The 20761-nt window shown below is 55.4% G+C and overlaps 1 protein-coding gene across 4 annotated transcripts; it reads left to right on the plus strand.

The window, feature by feature from the left end:
• Nucleotides 1-1226: 1226 nt before the first annotated feature.
• SIDT2 (SID1 transmembrane family member 2) lies at nt 1227-20189 on the plus strand. 4 transcript variants are annotated; one of them, XM_033206824.1, is made up of 27 exons: nt 1227-2029; nt 4554-4675; nt 4943-5107; nt 5196-5241; nt 5654-5755; nt 5858-5941; nt 6927-7026; nt 7223-7288; nt 8921-9014; nt 9376-9428; nt 9783-9794; nt 10485-10556; nt 10735-10806; nt 11812-11930; nt 12272-12345; nt 12438-12504; nt 13053-13126; nt 13267-13390; nt 13725-13842; nt 14654-14790; nt 15030-15138; nt 15356-15432; nt 15590-15636; nt 15926-16031; nt 16608-16718; nt 18550-18663; nt 18752-20189. In XM_033206824.1, exons 1-27 carry the CDS (start codon nt 1847-1849, stop codon nt 18812-18814), a joined length of 2511 nt encoding a protein of 836 aa, XP_033062715.1. In that variant the 5' UTR covers nt 1227-1846; the 3' UTR covers nt 18815-20189. The 4 variants fall into 4 exon arrangements, with proteins under 4 accessions (XP_033062715.1, XP_033062718.1, XP_033062717.1 ...); XM_033206827.1 differs by lacking the exon at nt 9783-9794; XM_033206826.1 differs by lacking the exons at nt 9783-9794; nt 18752-20189 and having other exon boundaries at nt 18550-18732.
• The last annotated feature ends 572 nt before the right edge of the window (nt 20190-20761 follow it).

The raw sequence follows: 20761 nt of genomic DNA on the forward strand, positions 1-20761 counted from the left end.
AGGGTTCACCATGTTGACCATGGCTGGTCTCGAACTCCGGACCTCAAGTAATCTACTCATCTTGGCCTCCCAAAGTGTTGGGATTGCACGCATGAGCCACAGCACCTGGCCCTATATACTATTTAGTGTCATATCCTGAATTCTCTGCTTACATGTCCTTTGAAGTCTTTTTTTTTTTTTTTTTTGAGACGAAGTCTTGCTCTGTCGCCCAGGCTGGGGTGCAGTGGCCGGATCTCAGCTCACTGCAAGCTCCGCCTCCCGGGTTCACGCCATTCTCCTGCCTCAGCCTCCCGAGTAGCTGGGACTACAGGCGCCCGCCACCTCGCCCGGCTAGTTTTTTGTATTTTTAGTAGAGACGGGGTTTCACTGTGTTAGCCAGGATGGTCTCGATTTCCTGACCTCGTGATCCGCCCGTCTCGGCCTCCCAAAGTGCTGGGATTACAGGCTTGAGCCACCGCGCCCGGCCCTTTGAAGTCTTAAGCATCATTTTTGATGCCTTCATGATAGTGCATTTAACCACTTCCTCATTATGGATTCCAAGTTGTTTCCTTTTTGCTTTATATTATAAATATCACAGTGATAAGCATAGCTGCCCACGTATTTTTATCTGTGCTTCATATTTCCTTAGGATAGAGTCCAGAAGTGGAATTACTGGATCAAAGGTTATAAAGCTCTCTAAGTTTCTTGAAACAGTGCCAAAATATTTTGTAGAAAAGTTTTCACCATTTTACACTGAAGGTCAGTATCTTTCAATGAGCTTTGTAACTGCCCCTGAGAGAAGAAGGGAAACAGCCCCAGCCCGGCAAGCTTGGGAAGCTCGGAAGGCCGTCCCTGCAGCTGTGTGGCCCCTCCAGAGGGAGGTGGGAGAGGCATGGGGATTCCTCCTGCAGTGCTGCCTCCGTTTCCCCTCCGCCGGTAAGGCCACCGTCCTGTTTCCTAATCCTTTGAGTTCTTCATTTTTTAAGATCCCTGGAGAAAAAATGGCCCAGGGATGGACGATGTTAGTTGTAAAGGTGGTGGAGAGGGGGGAATCCTTATATTTGAGCAAAGGTAGGAGTTGTTCAACAAGAACCCAACACTTGGAGATCCTTAAAAGAAACATCTGCCTATTCCAACATGAGTTTCAGACATGGTGAGAATAACGGGAGAGAGTTGGGTAGGAGTTGTAGAAGGCATTGCAGGCTTTCCCCTCCAGCTAGACAGCTGCAGCCCCTTTAAGGACAAATGCGGGACCTGGTCCTTTAAATCTGTGTCAGTTTCCCCTGACGTCAGCGGGCGGGCCAGCAGCCCTGCTGTTTATCGCCCAGCGGCGCAGCTCACTTTCCAGTGTTTGTGCGTCGGGGCGGCGCGTCCGCCCGCCCTTAAAGGGCCCGCACCTCGGAAAACTCGCAGCCCCGCACGGCGTCCGGTCGCTACCACCTATCGCGCCCCTCGCCCTGCGACTCGCCTCCCTCAGCGGCCAGCCCCCGCCGCCTGCTCTTCCTCCCTCCCCTTTCCCGGCGTCTCCGGGCTCCCGGCAACCAGCCGCCCTCCTTCTCACGGCCCTGGCCCGGGGCTCCAGGGTCTCAGGCCGTACTCAGCCCCTCGCGAGCTGGGACCCCAGCCCGTAGCCCGCATCCCCTCCCTCCCCGCCCCCTCCCGGCCGCCCCCTCCCCTGCGGGGACCCTGGGAGCCTCTCCGCGGCTCTTGGGAGGGGACATTTCCTAATCTCAGGCCAGGGTTAAAGTTCTGGTCCTGGTGAGATGCTGGAAGCTGCGGCCGCAGCCGCAACCCGTCCCGGAGGTGTCCTGTCGCCTGTCGCCTTCACCGCCTCCACCACCGCTGCCACTGCCGCCCTGCCGGGGCCATGTTCGCTCTGGGCTTGCCCTTCTTGGTGTTCTTGGTGGCCTCGGTCGAGAGCTATCTGGGGGTTCTGGGGCCCAAGAACGTCTCGCAGAAAGACGCAGAGTTTGAGCGCACCTACGTGGACGAGGTCAACAGCGAGCTGGTCAACATCTACACCTTCAACCATACTGTGACCCGCAACCGGGTGAGGGCTGGAGGCTGGGGGGCCAGAGGCGAGTGGGGGAGCCGACGAGGGCTAGGCGATTGTGTCGCCCCGCTACTCTTTTGGGAGGCCCCAAGAACGAGCCGCCCTGCTGGGTTCCCAGTTCCCAGAACCACACTGGAACCTCTTGACCAGTCCTCCTTCCTTTGCCACCAGTGTTTCTCTGAAGCTCCAGCTGGGCAGTTTTTGAAGTTGGCTCATTCCCATCTTCTCTTCCACTCCCATTCTTCCATCAGTTGTGGTCTGAGCACACATGGTTTGCTCTGTGGGGTCTGGGTGGGAGAGGAAACAGGCTTATTACTGGGCTTACCCAGAAAAGCTCAAGGGAATGAGACTGGCCCAGAACTGAAAAGCTCTGTGCAGGCAAATTACATCTGAAACTCCCCAGGGAGATGAATGCAGGGCTTCCTAGCCCTCTTCCTGCCTGGGAGAGCCAGCTGGCCTTGTAAATTGAGGGTGACAGAGCTTTTATAAGGCCAGCTGTAAGTTGGGTGGGAAGAGAAGGGGAATTTGTCCACTGTGAAAAATCCACTTCACCTTGATTTTTCTTTGGTTTCTTCCCTAGCTGTGAGTCCCTGAGTTGAAATAGACACAGCTAGTGTAGGAAGTCTAGGCCCCAGTCAGAGCTGAGATTGGGAGAATTCTTGCAACCTGGCTGTGTGGTCTTGTGCCCAGGTCTGTTGCTCTCTTGAGAATGGGGAATCTGATTTTGTTTTCAGAACAGGGAGTGGTTTGATTTCTATGGCAGGCCAGGATGTGCCCCCAGTGCCTGATTCTCTGAAGTTTGATCTCTTTCTGCTTAGAGTCCTTTCTTCCTTTTTTCCCATATCTAAAGGCACTGGAGGGCAGTGGTTTTTACTCTCTTGGGAAATGCTGCCCTAGGGCTTGGGTTTCAGCAGCCCAATAACAAGCATTCCAAGATGGATTTAGTTTTATTTTTCCTTTAAGGTCCCATTGTTTATATATGTTCCTTCATAGCTCCAAGGGTGAAGATCACTTCATCTTTTTTGGTTTTATTTTTATTTTTGAGACCAGTCTCATTCTGTTGCCCAGGCTGAAGTGCAGTGGTGTGATCTCAGCTCACTGCAACCTCCACCTTCTGGGTTCAAGTGATTCTCCTGCCTCAGCCTCCCAAGTAGTTGAGATTACAGGTGCCCGCCACCACACCCAGCTAATTTTTATATTTTTAATAGAGATGGGGCTTCACCATGTTGGCCAGGCTGGTCTCGAACTCCTGACCTCAGGTGATCCTCCTGCCTGGGCCTCCCAAAGTACTACAGGCGTGAGCCACCGCACCTGGCTGTCATCTTATAGAGGGAGAAGTTGAGGCTTAGAGAAGTAAAGTGATTTCTCCACAGCCCTGTCCCTTGGTGGGAGCTAAGGATACAACATGGCCTTCAATACCTACCCCTCCTCTGGGCTCTGGCCCCAGGTTAGTTGTTAACTAGAGCTTCCTGCTGGCTTCCTGGCTCACAAGGAAGGTTGAGGAGCACTTCTTGCTCTCCTGTGTCTTCATGTGTGTGTCGGGGTGTGTACACGTGTGTGTGCGGGCCTGTGCATCCTATGCACATGGATAGAAATGGGGTATCCTGGAGACTCCCAAGGCCTCCACCGTGTTTCCTGGCAGAGGGCACGCTAACCCTGCAGTTGCTTGGGTCCTGCTGCCCAGCACATGTCTGCCGGCCAGGAGCCGTGCTCAGCACAGGTCTTTCCTGGTTTCTTCCCCAGCTGTGAGTCCCTGAGTTGAAATAGACACAGCTAGTGTGGGAAGTCTAGGCCCCAGACAGAGCTGAGATTGGGAGAATTCTTGCAACCTGGCTGTGTGGTCTTGTGCCCAGGTCTCTTGCTCTTTTGAGAATGGGGAATCTGATTTTGTTTTCAGAACAGGGAGTGGTTTGATTTCTATGGCAGGCCAGGATGTGCCCCCAGTGGCTGATTCTCTGAAGTTTGATCTCTTTATTTTTTTTTTTATTTTTTATTATTATTTTTTTTGAGACGGAGTCTTGCTCTGTCGCCCAGGCTGGAGTGCAGTGACCGGATCTCAGCTCACTGCCAGCTCCGCCTCCCGGGTTTACGCCATTCTCCTGCCTCAGCCTCCGGTGTAGCTGGGATTACAGGCGGCCGCCACCTCGCCCGGCTAGTTTTTCTTCGTATTTTTAGTAGAGACGGGGTTTCACCGCATTAGCCAGGATGGTCTCGATCTCCTGACCTCGTGATCCGCCCGTCTCGGCCTCCCAAAGTGCTGGGATTACAGGCTTGAGCCACCGCGCCCGGCCAAAGTTTGATCTCTTTCTGCTTAGAGTCCTTTCTTCCTTTTTCATATCTAAAGGCACTTCCTGGAGTCTGGGGTTGTTCTGGCAGAGGAAGGGGCAGAGATGACCCCCTGGCCTGACCAAGATGGAGAAAGACCAAAGTGGTGGGCATGATGGAGGGCAGGGCTCATAGTCTCTGGAGCCACGTGTCCCTGGTGGCAGAGGCTTGAGAGGCATTTTCATGTCGTCTGCAGACAGAGGGCGTGCGTGTGTCCGTGAACGTCCTGAACAAGCAGAAGGGGGCGCCTTTGCTGTTTGTGGTCCGCCAAAAGGAGGCTGTGGTGTCCTTCCAGGTGCCCCTAATCCTGCGAGGGATGTGAGTAGGATCTGGGCATCAGGGAAGTGGGGTGGCCTCGGCCAGTCCTTGCCTGGAGTCTCAACCAGGAGCCCCCCATTTCTCCTCCCCTTTCCCTGGGCCGGGAGGCTCGTCAACAGCACAAGGGCCGAGTGTGCCAGCTGGGAGCTTGTGCACCTCGCAGTGAGGTGGTGGAAACCAGACTGGGGGAGGTGGGGCCTCGCTCCTCTGGAGGGTCAGGCCAGCTGGGACAGTGCTCACATCCTATCTCTCTGTTTCGGGCCATAGGTTTCAGCGCAAGTACCTCTACCAAAAAGTGGAACGAACCCTGTGTCAGCCCCCCACCAAGAATGAGTCGGAGATTCAGTTCTTCTACGTGGATGTGTCCACCCTGTCACCAGTCAACACGACGTACCAGCTCCGGGTCAGCCGCATGGACGATTTTGTGCTCAGGTCTGCAGGGTAGAGCAAAGGGACCACGGGGGCTAGTTCTTCCCCAGGCTCTGGGAGTGACTACTGGGGGATCTTCTCTGCCCTGCAGGACCGGGGAGCAGTTCAGCTTCAATACTACAGCAGCACAGCCCCAGGTATCATCTCCCTGTTGATTGCTCCAGAGGAGAAATAGGGGAGCTTGAATATGAGAATGGGAGTGGTCAGCAGTCTTTGCTTGGACTTTTGAATTGGCTGTTTTCTCCATGGAGGGCTCTCTGGAAACAGGAGCTCTGGCCCTGACATGGTGAGGGGACAGACAGCATGGGACTGTGCAGAGACATGGAGTCTGGTTGCCTCTCTGGCATTCCACTGAGTGCCCTGCTGAGGTTGAAGGGAGTGGTATACAGAGAAAGGGGCTGCTATGGTCAAGGCCTGTCTCCCCAGAGAGCCTGCTGCCCATCCCTCAGAGGATTCTGGGTCCCCACTTATAGGGGACTGTTCCCTTCTAGAGGGGCCAAGAGAGCATCCTCATGAGATGGGGCTCCCCCCTTCTTCCTGCACCCTCAGTACTTCAAGTATGAGTTCCCTGAAGGTGTGGACTCGGTAATTGTCAAGGTGACCTCCAACAAGGCCTTCCCCTGCTCAGTCATCTCCATCCAGGATGTGCTGGTGAGTTGCTTGCCCTTTTGCTCTTCCCTAGCAGGCAGCAGGGCTGCTAAAGAGAGGGGCAGGCCAGGTTCCCATCCATCTGCCTCTCCCGCCCCTCTGCAGTGTCCTGTCTATGACCTGGACAACAACGTAGCCTTCATCGGAATGTACCAGACGATGACCAAGAAGGCGGCCATCACAGTACAGGTAGGAAATGCATGTGGCCACGTGGGAAGTGTGGCTGGGCGATAAGCTGTGTAACTTTCCAAACTTGAGCTCTTCTTCCTCTGCCCACTCCTATCCTACACAAGACTGAGTCTTTGGCCTTCCGGTCCCTGTGACTTTGAGTCCCCTGATATATATGAGAGTTGAACCATAATCCCAGTTGCTCTTGTAGATGGGAAAGAGTGGAGATCCCCCTTCTGGCTGTTATACCTACTTCATTCATTGTAATAATAAGAGGGCCAAGCGCGGTGGCTCATTCCTGTAATCCCAGCACTTTGGGAGGCCAAGGTGGGCGGATCACCTGAGATCAGGAGTTCAAGACCAGCTAGGCTAACAGGCTGAAACCCCATCTCTACTAAAAATACAAAAATTAGCCGGGCATAGTGGTGCATGCCTGTAATCCCAGCTACTCGTGAGGCTGAGTCAGGAGAATCACTTGGACCTGGGAAATGGAGATTGCAGTGAGCCGAGATCACATCACTGCACTCCAGCCTGGGCAAAAAGAGTGAAACCCTGTCTGAAGAGAAAAAAAAAGGTCAGGTGCAATGTCTTACACCTGTAATCCGAGCACTTTGGGAGGCTGAGGCGGGCAGATCACCTGAGATCAGGCATTGAAGACCAGCCTGGCCAACGTGGTAAAACCCCATCTCTACTAAAAATAACAAAAATTAGCCAGGCGTGGTAGCGGACACCTGTAATCCCAGCTACTTGGGAGGCTGAGGCAGGAGAATCGCTTGAACCCGGGAGGCGGAGGTTGCAGTGAGCTGAGATCACACCAGTGCACTCCAGCCTGGGCAACAGGAGTGAAACTCCGTCTCCAAAAAAAAAAAAAAAAATCTTTGTGAGGATTAAGTAAAATAATACCTATGAAGCATTTAGCATAATGTCTGGCCCCAGAATAAGTATTCCGAAAAGAATGATGGTGATGATGATGGTGATGATGATATTTATCATCATCGTCCTGCAGCGCAAAGACTTCCCCAGCAACAGCTTTTATGTGGTGGTGGTGGTGAAGACCGAAGACCAAGCGTGCGGGGGTTCTCTGCCTTTCTACCCCTTCGTAGAAGGTACATTTTGTGCCCTGGGCCTGGCTAGGGGTTGGGGAGGGCTTGGTCACTTTCTGGGAGCCAGAAGAGCCTGTGTGGCTGATTGGTGGACCTGACAGGCCATGGGTTTTTGGCTCCAGTCTCTCAAAGGCCTAGTCCCACTGACTCTAGCCAAGCTCCAGGCAACCAATTTGCTGCTTTGACATTTTACTTCCAGATGAACCGGTCGATCAAGGGCACCGCCAGAAAACCCTGTCAGTGCTGGTGTCTCAAGCAGTCACATGTGAGTGTGGGTGGCTGAGTGGGGATGGACAAGCCTCTCTGGCTCCTCCTTTCAGACCTGGGATATAGGGTGTGCCCTGAAGTGGGTGATGAGGATGCAGATATGCTGGTGGGTTAGGAACGGGGAGTGTTCTTCGCAGCCTTCTAGATGGGGAGGGCTGGGAAGTGAGTTCCAGTGTGATGTGGTACAGAGAGTTCATGACTAAAGATGGAGGAAAGGAGGTCCAGTTCACTTTCTGCCACTTACCAGCAGTGTTACCTGATTGTAAGAAAGAGCTTTAATTTTGCTTTGTTAGCATAATCTTATTTATTCTGAAGGATGTTTCTTAATCTCATATTCAGAAACATATCCTAATTTGTCACTGCTATAAGACTGAATCTCAGTTTCCCTGTCTCTATAACAAAGGGAGTAAAATTTGCCTAATTAATCTCACTCAGTTATGAGGGCCAGCACAAAATTAGCAGGAAAGTACCAGGCCCCTACTCAGTGCTCAATAAATATTTACTGAATGATTACATGGGGCCCTAAGGGACTGTAATAGGAGGGGAAAGAAGGTGCCTCTCTTTCTTTTTTTGGACTCTTGCTCTGTCACCCAGGCTGGAGTTCAGTGGCAAGATCTCGACTCACTGCAACCTCCGCCTTCCGGGTTCAAGTGGTTCTCCTGCCTCAGCCTCCTGAGTTGCTGGGACTACAGGCACTTGCCACCATGCCCAGCTAATTTTTGTATTTTTAATAGAGACAGGGTTTCACCATGTTGGCCAGGCTGGTCTTGAACTCTTGACCTCAGGTGATCCACCCGCCTTGGCCTCCCAGAGTGCGGGGATTACAGGCGTGAGCCACTGTGCCCAGCTAGAGGGTGCCTGTCTTATATGGATTATTTATTCAGCAAATATTTATTGAGCATCTCCTATATGCCAGGTGGTGTGCTAAGGCAGCAGTCCACGGAGGGGCGGGGTCCTTTCTAGAGGAACAGGAGGCAGTTAAGAGCTGTGGTGAGCAAAGGACAGAACACTGTGGAAATACAGGGTAGAGAAGGCTTCCTAGAGAACACAGTCCCTGAGCTGTGGTTTAAGGGTTAAGTCAAGGTGGAGTTTTTGAGAGGCCAGGCACAATGGCTCATGCCTATAATCCCAGCACTTTGGGAGGCTGAGGCAGGGAAATTGCTTGAAGTCAGGAATTCAAGACCAGCCTGAGCAACATAGCAAGATCCCATCTCTATAAAAAATTAAAAAATGAGCCAGGTGTGGTGGCACACATCTATAGTCCCAGCTACTGAGGAGGCTGAGGTGGAAGGATGGAGCCTAGGAGTTGGAGGCTGCAGTGAGCTATGATCATGCCACTGCACTCCAGCATGGGTAACAGAGTAAGACCCCAACTCTTAAAAACAAAAAAGGAGAAGTAGAAGAGAAAGTTCTAGCACAGGGAGCAACATGAGCAAAAATGGGAGTGTGTCAGAGTTTGGTGTATTAGGGGAACTGCTAGTTGTTCATACTGGCTGGGCAGGGCCTTACATTCGAGGGGAGAGGGGTGAGAGATTGGGCTGGGCAGAGGAGGACATGAAGGCCTTTGGGTGCCATGATGGGAGGTAGTGGAAGGTTTTGACCCGTCCACTTTCCTGTTTCCTCCTGGAAGCTGAGGCCTACGTCAGTGGGATGCTCTTTTGCCTGGGTATATTTCTCTCCTTTTACCTGCTGACCGTCCTCCTGGCCTGCTGGGAGAACTGGAGGTAAAGGGGAACTGCTGGGCCCTCCCCTGGTCTGGGTGAGTTGGGCAGGTGTGTGAGGGAGATCACCTGGCAGGATCTGAGCCAGCCTAGGGTAATCTACACCATCCATAGCAGATGATGGTGGGACTGTTAGAGTCTGTGGCCCGTGACCCTCTCTAGAAATCATCCCCTTCCCTCAGCCTTCTTCCCAAGCAGGGAGACCCCATATTGCTCCCCAGCCTGTGAGCAACCCTGGGACCAAGGGTAGAGGATAGGCTCATAGGGATGAGAGTGGAGTGGAGAGGTAGAAGGAAAGCCAGCCCCATACAGAGGGATCCTTGTCCTGTCCCATCTGGGTGGCCTTTGGATTCTGTCCATGCAGGCAGAAGAAGAAGACCCTGCTGGTGGCCATTGACCGAGCCTGCCCAGAAAGCGGTACCTCCAGGGGGCCTGGGTGGGGCGGGCACAGTGTGCTTTGTGTTTTGGGGGGTAGTGGTAGATGGTTCCCTAAGGGGTTGAAGGAGGAAGAGCTGGGGGCTTCCGGATGTTCGGATTGGGGTAACATTCCACAGATGGGAATGAGGCTGGGATATGATGTCCATGCATCCCTAACATGCAGACCTCAGAGGCTGAGGCCGTTGCTTGGCTTATTCCCTGTCTAGCCATGGTGTCTGCCTGCCTTGGGCAGTGCGGCCCACTGTCTCTGGGATTATTAACCTTTCCTTCTCTCTCTCTTCCACCCCTCCCTCTCTTTCTGTCCTCCCTCCTGCGTGGGACCTTCTCTCTTAGCTTCTCTCCTTGGTAAGCTCCAAGTGCTGTGGGCAGAGGAGCTGGAGTCCAGAGTCGGGGAGGGAGGGTGGAGTAGAGGGCTGTCTGGAGGGCACGTGGGCGGGCCAGATGTTGTCTTTGTTGCTGGTAACTTAGATGTACCCATTCTTGAACTTTCTCTCTCTTTTTTTTTTTTTTTTTTGAGACGGAGTCTCGCTCTGTCGCCCGGGCTGGAGTGCAGTGGCCGGATCTCAGCTCACTGCAAGCTCCGCCTCCCGGGTTCTCGCCATTCTCCTGCCTCAGCCTCCCGAGTAGCTGGGACTACAGGCGCCCGCCACCTCGCCCGGCTAGTTTTTTTATTTTTTAGTAGAGACGGGGTTTCACCGTGTTAGCCAGGATGGTCTCGATCTCCTGACCTCGTGATCCGCCCGTCTCGGCCTCCCAAAGTGCTGGGATTACAGGCTTGAGCCACCGCGCCCGGCCGAACTTTCTCTCTCTTTAGGGACGACAAAGGGTGGTGCTTTTTCCATGGGAGAGGCAGGCAGGGGGCTGGGGCGGGTGGTGGTGGCAGCAGTGGGGCGTGTTTGCCTGGACAGGTGCTGCTTCTCAGCTGCTGGCATGGCCTCCTTGTGGCTGTCTTCTCTGGATCTTTCTTTGTTGTTCTTCCTGGCTCTAGGCCTCTCTCTCCATCCAGCGCTAACGAACCTTGACTTCTCATTGCAGGTCACCCTCGAGTCCTGGCTGATTCTTTTCCTGGCAGTTCCCCTTATGAGGGTTACAACTATGGCTCCTTTGGTACGTGTCAAAGCCAGCGCTGTGCTTGCCGGGGACACAACCTGGTCTCCTTAAGCCACCACCTCTGAGGCAGTAGAGTGGGAGCCACCTCCTCCGGCCCCCACAGCCTCTGCAGGTGCTCAGAGCCCCTTTCCCTGCGGCCTCTCCTTCCTGCCTCACCATTGATCCTTCCTCGCAGAGAATGTTTCTGGATCTACCGATGGTCTGGTTGACAGCACTGGCGCTGGGGACCTCTCTTATGGTTACCAGGGTGAGTGGGCCAGGCTGGGAGGGGCTGTGTGGTGCAGGCCGGTGTTGGCTGGGTAAAATGTCACGGTGGGCGGTTGCCTCTTCTGCCAGATGCTGGAACCCAGGAAAGGCCTGCTGTTTTCCTAACCCCTCTCTTCCCTCATCCCCTCCTCTTTGGCCCCAGTTCCCTGGTAACTTTCCCTTTCCTTTGAAGGGCACGACCAGTTCAAGCGGCGCCTCCCCTCTGGCCAGATGCGGCAGCTGTGCATTGCCATGGGTAGACGTGGGGAGGGGTAGGGCTGTTTTGCCAATCAGTGCCTGCCGGCTCTGGTTGACTGTCGGCTCTGGGGCCAGAAAGATTCTACGTGCATGGCTTCCCCATGTAATTCCAGTAATTGCCCGCTCTTGTGTCTTCTGAGACAGCAGCAGGACACAGGCTCCTTTGGCTGGGGGGCTGGTGCCTCTGCTCCCCCTACGCTGGACGTTCTAGTTTATCGTCTGTGTTGCCAGCGCCCTCACTCCCTGGCCTGCTAGGGGAGGGCTCACAGGCATGGGGGTCACATTCTGGCCTCTGAATAAAGGAGAGATGCTCTTTCTGCACCCCAGGCCCACTGGGTCTTTAATCCAGTGGCAACCAAGCCAGTGTCTTCTCAGAACCCACAGGGCTGGGCGCCATTTAATCAGCATGACTTGCCGAGTTCAATCCTGTTGTTTGTGTCTGCTGCCTGGGTCTGCTCAGTGTCCTGGCCTGGGAAGTCCTAGCCCATGAGGGGTGCCAGGAACAGAGCAAAGCTAGAGTGGCTCCTGTGTGGTGGCCTCTTCTAGAGTCTACCATCCTCCCCCAGGACTTAGGAGCACCTGATGTCTCCTCCCAGCTCCTGAGCCCACCTCCACCCTAGCTCTGAGCCCCAGCCCACAATTTGCCTCTTCCCTACTGCCTAATAATTGTTATAATTGCCTCAGATGGGCGAGGGCCACTGTGAGTTTTGTGCCCACCGGTGCAACCCCCCCTCCCTGCCCTTTCCAGGCCGCTCCTTTGAACCTGTGGGTACTCGGCCCCGAGTGGACTCCATGAGCTCTGTGGAGGAGGATGACTATGACACATTGACCGACATCGATTCCGACAAGAATGTCATTCGCACCAAGGTCTGACCCATGGGCCTGGCCTAGTCAGGCGTTTCCCAAGAAAGGGACATTCTGTGTTCCTGCCCCAGCATGTTCCTACTGACGTGGCATTTACAGAAGCAGAAGGAAGGGGCTCAGCTGGGGCAGGACAGATGCCGGGAAACTAACTTGAACTCCATCCCCTTCCGGCCTGATTGACCAAACCCTCTTGGTCTAAGTGGCCGCAGCAGTGGGATGGCCTTGAACCCTGCCCACCTGAATTCGGCCCTTTCTGAGGGAGGCCCCTCTTGTCCACCTCTAACCTGGGGGAGGGGGCTTCTCCCCAGTAGCAGTAAGTGGGGCTGATTCCAGCTTCTCCCCAGCAATACCTCTATGTGGCCGACCTGGCACGGAAGGACAAGCGTGTTCTGCGGAAAAAGTACCAGATCTACTTCTGGTGAGCGGGCCGAGCGGCTGGGGCTCTGCCGCGAGTGGGTGTGTGGCGGCCTTGGGTGCCACCTGCCTCACTGCCGCCCTACCACTCTGCAGGAACATCGCCACCATTGCTGTCTTCTATGCCCTTCCTGTGGTGCAGCTGGTGATCACCTACCAGACGGTGAGAGGGCAGGGCAGGTTCACCTTTCCCACAGCCTGGGACATGGCCCCAAAGTTCAGAGCCTCCCAGCCTGGGGCCCTGGTCTTCCATCACAGGACCTGGGTTCAGATCCCAGCTCTGCCTTCCCAGCTGAGCGACCCAGGGCGAATCACATAACACCCCAACCCTGAGTGTCAGTTTCTTCATCTGCAAAATGGGGGCAGCCCGCACTAAAGACAGCCCCTCCCTGGTTTGTTGTGCGGATGACGAAACCAAAGTCCTGGGACTTTGTAAGCATCCGTTTCCCTTCCCTTGTCTCTGTCCCATGGGGCAAGAACTTCCATTACAGTCATGCCTCAGGGTTTTCAGCCACGCCTAATGAGGGGGGCAGGGACCGTGCTGCTTGGCGTCCGTGTTCTCAGAAGGAGCACATGCCTGGGGTGCTGTGTGTTCCCACCTGCTAGCTGTGGTGGCACTTGCTCTTTTTTGCCAAAGGGGCCTGGGTGGCGGGGTGTGGGCTGAGTTGGGCGTGATGACAGACCCACTCCCTGTCCCTGCCCCTGCTACAGGTGGTGAATGTCACAGGGAATCAGGACATCTGCTACTACAACTTCCTCTGCGCCCACCCACTGGGCAACCTCAGGTGGGGGTCATGCTGGGAGGCCCCTTGTCCAGGCCAAGGGTGAAACGGGGCAGGGGCTGGGGCTTTGCAATGCCTACCTGGGCTAGGGAAGAGGCCTGGGTGTGAGGCCCAAGCAGTCCACCTTGTGTCGCCCCTTCTAGCGCCTTCAACAACATCCTCAGCAACCTGGGGTACATCCTGCTGGGGCTGCTTTTCCTACTCATCATCCTACAGCGGGAGATCAACCACAACCGGGCCCTGCTGCGCAACGACCTCTATGCCCTGGTGAGGGAGCACCTGCCTGCCTGCCGCAGCCTCAGCTCCTGCCCAGACCCCAAGCCTTGGCTCCAGGATGCCTTTTCTGGCAGGCCTGGCCCTGCCTTCCCCAGCTCTCCCCTCCCCAGCCCTGTCTGGCCCACCCTATCCAGCCCAGCCTGCCCCACCCTGCCCTGCCCTCCCTTGCCCGGCCTTCCCAGCCCAGCCTACCCCTGCACACCCACACTCAACACACACCTCACCCCTTTTCCTCTTCCACTCCTCTTAGGGTCCCTCTTTTGGGTCCCTTCTTCTCTTCCTGCCTCAATTCCTCCCTCCCTTCCCTTCTCCCTCTCCCCAACAGGAATGTGGGATCCCCAAACACTTTGGGCTGTTCTACGCCATGGGCACAGCCCTGATGATGGAGGGGCTGCTCAGTGCTTGCTATCACGTGTGCCCCAACTATACCAATTTCCAGTTCGGTGAGTGGAGCCTCCTTCTTTTCTGGCTGCACCTGCAGCAGGGACCTGCCTGAGTCCTTCACCATCCCCAGGCACCCACAGGGGTTGCTAAGACAGCCCCGTAGGAAACTCCAAGGCTGGCGTGCCTGGGTGTGCACACAGCCTATGGAACATAGGCACCCAGATGCTCCTTCATTTGTCTGTCAAGCTATTCCTATGTAAAGGCATGTACCGCACTGAAGAAAACAGGATAATTAAGAAGGGGGCCCTGTGCCTAGCACAGTGGCTCACACCTGTAATCCTAGCACTTTGGGAGGCCGAGGCAGGGGGATCGCCTGAGGTCAGGAGTTCGAGATCAGCTTGGCCAACATGGTGAAACCCCATCTCTACTAAAAATGCAAAAATTAGCCGGGTGTGGTAGTGCATGCCTGTAATCCCAGCTACTCGGGGGGCTGAGGCAGGAGAATTGCTTGAGCCCAGGAGGCAGAGGTTGCAGTGAGCCGAGATCCCGCCATTGCACGCCAGCCTGGGCAATAGAGTGAGACTCTGTCTCCAAAAAAATAAAAGGGGGTGCTCTCAGACTAACACACAGACCAAGTTGTCTCTGTCTTCAGGAGATGTTAGACTCTGGGCGACGGCCAGTGGGGTGGCAGTGTGGTGTGGCAGGTACAACTAAGGTACTAAATTTCAAGTGCCACCCCACCACCAGCTCACACCACGGCCATGGCAAGGCACCAGGGCTCTCTCTTCCTCTGGGATTGTTGGGGCCAGGAGTTCTCTGCTGGGGCTTGGTGGCCATTTCTGCAGCTCCCTTCCGTGTCCCTCATCCTAGACACATCGTTCATGTACATGATCGCCGGACTCTGCATGCTGAAGCTCTACCAGAAGCGGCACCCAGACATCAACGCCAGTGCCTACAGTGCCTACGCCTGCCTGGCCATCGTTATCTTCTTCTCTGTGCTGGGCGTGGTGAGGGCCTGACCTGCTCTGCTCAGCCTGTATGATAGGAAAGGTGCACGTGCGTTCACACACGTGGTGCACACCCTCCGCCGCCTCCTGCATGAGAGATTCCTGCTCCTCTCCTGAGATGCCTTCCTGGGCCCCTCTCTGAGTCCCAGCCTGGCTGAGCAGTGAGCCCTAGGAAGGGTGGGCCATCCAAGCCACTTCCCTCTGCGCCCTCACCGCTGCCCTTGGTGGCCTCCCGACAGGTCTTTGGCAAAGGGAACACGGCGTTCTGGATCGTCTTCTCCATCATTCACATCATCGCCACCTTGCTCCTCAGCACACAGCTCTATTACATGGGCCGCTGGAAACTGGGTGAGGGCACACCTGGGGCAGGGCCTGGGGGAGGGGCCTGGGAGGCCTCAGGAACCCGAACGCACAGGAGTCGCTCAGGTTCTGTCTTCTTGGGGGCCCTGGAGGAGTCACTGGGTGAGGAATTAGATCAGGCCTGGGCTTCTCAGCTGGCACATCCCAGGGGTCCGGCAAAGGAGGGTGCCCCGTGCCTGTCAGCGCCACTCCCTTCTCTGTGCAGACTCGGGGATCTTCCGCCGCATCCTCCACGTGCTCTACACAGACTGCATCCGGCAGTGCAGCGGGCCGCTCTACGTGGTACCTGCCTGGCTCCCCTGCCCCATTCTCCACATCTCCTTTCTTCCCTCTGATGGGGGAGTGGGGCTGGGCTGAGGACCCGGGGTTGCTGGCTGGACCTTCTTCCACCACCCTCCCTGCCTCTGCCCTCAGTCCCCGTGTCCCTGCTTCCCTCCAGGACCGCATGGTGCTGCTGGTCATGGGCAACGTCATCAACTGGTCACTGTGAGTACAGTCGGGTGTGGTGGCCTGGCTGGGTGGACAGCTGGGGACTCAGCCAGCCACTGGCTACATCAGGGGCTGAGGACAACTTCCAAATGTTGGGCATAAGACATGAGGGCTAAGAAGAGAGGTCTTGGCCTCTCTTCTCTCTCTTGGCATCTGGGCTTCTAGAATCTTCTGTGGGCCTCTGAGTGCAGCCCAACGTCATAATAAAACATGGTGGGGCAGGGCAGGAAGAGTGCTTCCTTGCCTTTGGCCTTCCTGCTTCACCATCCTTCATCCCTCTTGCCAGGGCTGCCTATGGGCTCATCATGCGCCCCAATGATTTTGCCTCCTACTTGTTGGCCATTGGTATCTGCAACCTGCTCCTTTACTTCGCCTTCTACATCATCATGAAGGTGAGCAGGGCTGGCACTCTCTATCCGATGCTCGGCTTTCTGGGGAGAGAGATGGGCCCGGCAGCACTGAGGGACAGTGAGAAGTTTTCTGTCCTGTCTTTGCTGGTTGCGGAGGGGAGAGGCTAAAGCCTCTTGCATGGGCCCCTAGGAGCCAACTGCAGCCCAAAGGCCATTTTCTGACCCCCTTCCAAGGACCCTTGAAATGGGTGGCATTTTAGGCTGCCGTTGTAAGTGCCCCTTTCCATGCAGAAGGGGCCGAGGGGAGGTAGGGTGTGGGCCTCCCAGGATCAGGTGCTTCCCCAGGAACCATCCTGCCATCCAATCTGATTGGAGCCCCCTGCATAGGGAGCACCTCCAGGCCAGCACACTGTCCCGACACAGGGTCCTGGATGCATGGAGGCTGGGTGGGGTGGACATCGGGGTGGGGGCAGGTTGAGCTCTGTGGTTGTGTGGAATGGTATGAATCCAAGGAGCAGTCCTGAAGGCCTGGGAGGCCATGAGGAAAGGGAATCTGGGAAAGGCTGGGTGGGACAGGGGTGAGCCCTCAGACTGCTATCCCTTCCTGGCCCCTCCCAGCTCCGGAGTGGGGAGAGGATCAAGCTCATCCCCCTGCTCTGCATCGTCTGCACCTCCGTGGTCTGGGGCTTCGCACTCTTCTTCTTCTTCCAGGGACTCAGCACCTGGCAGGTGAGCACTCACTCACAGGCTCCTCACGAGCCCACAGGTGGCCTGTCCTCTTTTCAGACATTGTTTGGGGCTGGGCCTGGTGGTTGATACCTGTAATCCCAGCACTTTGGGAAGCTGAGGCAGGAGGATCGCTTGAGGCGTTCAAGGTCAGCCTGGGCAATATAGTAAGAACCCGTCTCTACAAAAAATGAAAAAAATAAAAATAAAAAAGTTAGCCTGGTGTGGTGACATTCACCAGTAGTGCAGTAGTCCTAGCTACCCTGGAAGCGGAGACAGGAAGATAGCCTGCGCAGGAGATCGAGGCTGCAGTGAGCCGAGATCGCACCACTGTGCTCTAGCCTGGATGATAGACCCCGTCTCAAAAAAAAGTTTTTACACAAACATCTTTTGGGAACACCGTACCATAGGCCAGAACTTTCACAGTGGCTGTTCCAGTTAATCCTCCTAGAATTCCAGCCTGGAGATAGCTCCATTTTACTTACGAGGCAGATGAGGCTCAGAGAGGCCAAGTGACTTCCCCAGGGCACGTCGCCAGTGAGTGGCACAGCTGGTGTTTGAAGCCAGCGAGGCTGGGCTCTCTTCTCTGCCTTGCAGGGCACCTACTACTGTCAGGCTTTAATTCTGGGAACAGAACTAAGTCTGACATGGTCTCTGAGGGACTCATAAACTAGACGAAGAGGGCTGGAAGGACTATTGGTGCATGACTCTGAGTGCTGTTTATGATGTGATCCATGAAATGAAGGGCACAGGCAAGACGGGGCAGGAGGACAGAGGACTAAGGGGTCTCTCCGAGTTAGGAATCCAGGAAAGCTTCCTGGAAGAAGTGGGCCTTGTTCTGGGCTATAAAAGTCTTGGGTGAGGGGGGCTGGGTGCAGTGGCTCACGCCTGTAATCCCAGCACTTTGGGAGGCTGAGGTGGGCGGATCACGAGGTCAAGAGATCGAGACCATCCTGGCCTACATGGTGAAACCCCATCTCTAGTAAAAATACAAAAATTAGCTGGGCGTGATGGTGTGTGCCTGTAGTCCCAGCTACTCGGGAGGCAGAGGCAGGAGAATTGCTTGAACCCGGGAGGTGGAGGTTGCAGTGAGCCGAGATCTTTCCACTGCACTCCAGCCTGGCGACAGAGCGAGACTCTGTCTCAAAAAAAAAAAAAAAAAAAACAGGTTTGGGTAATGGGGAAGAGCCCCATGGCCCAGACCTGCTCTGACCTTAGTAATGCTATGGGGCAGATTTGGAGGTGAGTGAATGCACTCATTTGGGAGCCAAGCCGACTGTGAGGATGGGGCAGGTCTTGGTTATGTCTGTGGCCTCGGCATGGAGCACAGACAGACACAGCCTGGATGAGCTTATGGGATAGAGCTTATGGGTAGAGCAGGGAAGACCTTGAGTGCCACAGGTTATGGCTCCTGTCCCAGAGCAGGGGTGTGACCTGACAGTAGTGCTTTGGAAAAACCAATGAACCTGCAGAAAGATGAGAGCAGGGGCGGAGTCCAAGGCCGGGAAGTGGGTGAGAAGCCTTCTGCCATCCCTGAGCTGAAGGCCTTCAAGGTTGTTGCAACCCTGGGCTCTTAGATCAAGGGAAGAGAATCAGAAGGAAGGAGGGTAAGGGTGAAAGAAAGGGGAAGAGAAGCCAGTGAACTCAGGGAGAAGTTTGTAACCAAAGGCCATTTCTTAGATCGGGAAGGGGTGGGGACAAGGGACAGGTCAGAATTGCTGCTGTCCTGCCTGGGGCTGGAGAGAGGGGTGCCTAGGAGCAAGATGGCAGATGGGTCTGGCCCTGGCCCTGGCAGAGCAGGGTCACTCGGCAGTTTTTCTTGTTGCTCCCCAAGAAAACCCCTGCGGAGTCAAGGGAGCACAACCGGGACTGCATCCTCCTTGACTTCTTTGACGACCACGACATCTGGCACTTCCTCTCCTCCATCGCCATGTTCGGGTCCTTCCTGGTAAGCGGGCCTCTCGGCCAAGCTGGGTGGGTGTGTGAAGGTAGCAGCTGCCTCCTTCTCTGTGGCTGATCTGGCGTCCACCCCCCAGGTGTTGCTGACACTGGATGACGACCTGGACACTGTGCAGCGGGACAAGATCTATGTCTTCTAGCAGGAGCTAGGCCCTTCGTTTCACCTCAGGGGGCCCTGAGCTCCTTTATGTCACAGACCGGGCACTCTGTCGTGCTGTGGCGATAAGTCCCAGCACCGCTGCCCAGCACTGGTTGGCAGCAGGACAGCCAGGTCTAGCCTAGGCTTGGCCTGGGACAGTCATGGGGTGGCATGGAGCCTTGCAGCTGTCCTCTGCCAAGGAGAAGGCCTGCTCCCCTGGAACCCCCGGACATTGGCCAAATTGCTGCTTTCTTCTCAGTGTTGGGGCCTTCCATGGGCCCCTGTCCTTTGGCTCTCCATTTGTCCGTCTGCAAGAGGAAGGATGGAAGGAACACCCTCCCCGTTTCATGCCTTGCATTTTGCCTGTCCTCCTCCCCACAATGCCCCAGCCTGGGACCTAAGGCCCCTTTTTCCTCCCATACTCCCGCTCCAGGGCCTAGTCTGGGGCCTGAATCTCTGTGCTGTATCAGGGCCCCAGTTCTCTTTGAGGCTGTCCCTGGCTGTCATCACTGCCCATTCCAGTCAGCCAGGATGGATGGGGGTATGAGATTTTGGGGGTTGGCCAGCTGGTGCCAGACTTTTGGTGCTAAGGCCTGCCAGGGGCCCGGGGCAGTGAGTACTCTTCCCTCTGACCTGTGCTCACGGCTGGCTCTTTAGCAATGCAGTCAGCCCAATTTGAGAACAGCCTTCTGATTCAAGAGGCTGAATTCAGAGGTCACCTCCTCGTCCCATCAGCCCCCAGACTGATGCCAGCGCCAGGACTGGAGGGAGAAGCACCTCACCCCTTCCCTTCCTTCTTTCCAGGCCCTTAGTCCTGCCAAGCCCCAGCTGGGGGCCTTTCAGTGCCATTGACATTGCCCAAGAATGTCCAGGGGTAAAGGAGGGATGGTACAAAGAGTTCAGCTCGTGCCGCCTCCCCAGCCGCGGGCGCCCCAGTGCCTGACTTAGAAAGGGTTTCAAGAAGGGATGCGCTGTTTCCCTCTAGGTGCCCAGTCCTAGCCTCGTTCTAGGACCCAGGGTGGGCTTCTGAGTTTCCGTCCAGTTTTCAGCCAAGTTCTGTTAGTCGCGCACACACATGCCTACGAAACCTGGAGTTTACACTGAGTTGCCCCAGCTCTGGGCGCTCTGGCCACCCTGGTCCTTGGAGCCCCTTCGTCCCACCTGGTCCGCTCCAGATGCCAAGGATCGGGGAGCTCAGGTGGGGCCTCTGCCTTGGGGATGGGAATGTGTTTTATTCTCCCAAACTTGTTTTTATAGCTCTGCTTGGGCTGGGAGATGAGGTGGGTCTGGATCTTTTCTCAGAGCGTTTCCATTCTATGGTTGCATTTCTGTTTTCTATGAATGAGTTTGCATTCAATAAACAACCAGACGCAGTTGCTGGGCCCCTTGTTTGCGCTCCCTCTCTGGGCGGAGCTGTTCAGGATGAGGGGAGAGGCGAAGGGCCTCCATTTCCCCTTTCTTCAAGCCATGGCCCTACTGGGAACTACAGTTCCTTGATTCTCCCATTTTTCCTGTCTCTCCAGCAACAGCATTAATTCAGTAAACATTTACCGGGGCACCGTGCTGGATAGAGGCTGGTTACTGAAAAAGCCTTTCCCACACCATCCCCCTACAGACACCCCTCCTTACCTCCCCAGGAACAGCGGTCTCTGCCCACCTGGCCCCGCCCACCAGACTGAGGCTCGCTTCACCTCTGACCTGAGTGCCCCCCAGCTCACCAGGCCACAGGCCCAGGCTGTGCTCCCTGATGGGGCGTTTGTAATCTGATGAGCATGCGGGCTGAGGCAGGAGGCTGATGGAAGCTGGGCAGGTTCCAAGAGGAGGGAGTTTTGACATGTCCCTGAAAGGTTCATTTAGACTTCAGTCAGCTAAAGAGGACACGATTTGGAGGCCAAGGAATTTGGTGAATTCAGAACACAACCAGAGGTCTGCGGGCTCAGGGATGGAG

This window comes from Trachypithecus francoisi, unplaced genomic scaffold, assembly GCF_009764315.1.
Source record: "Trachypithecus francoisi isolate TF-2019V2 unplaced genomic scaffold, Tfra_2.0 Lachesis_group8, whole genome shotgun sequence".
Classification (NCBI taxonomy): Eukaryota; Metazoa; Chordata; class Mammalia; order Primates; family Cercopithecidae; genus Trachypithecus; species Trachypithecus francoisi.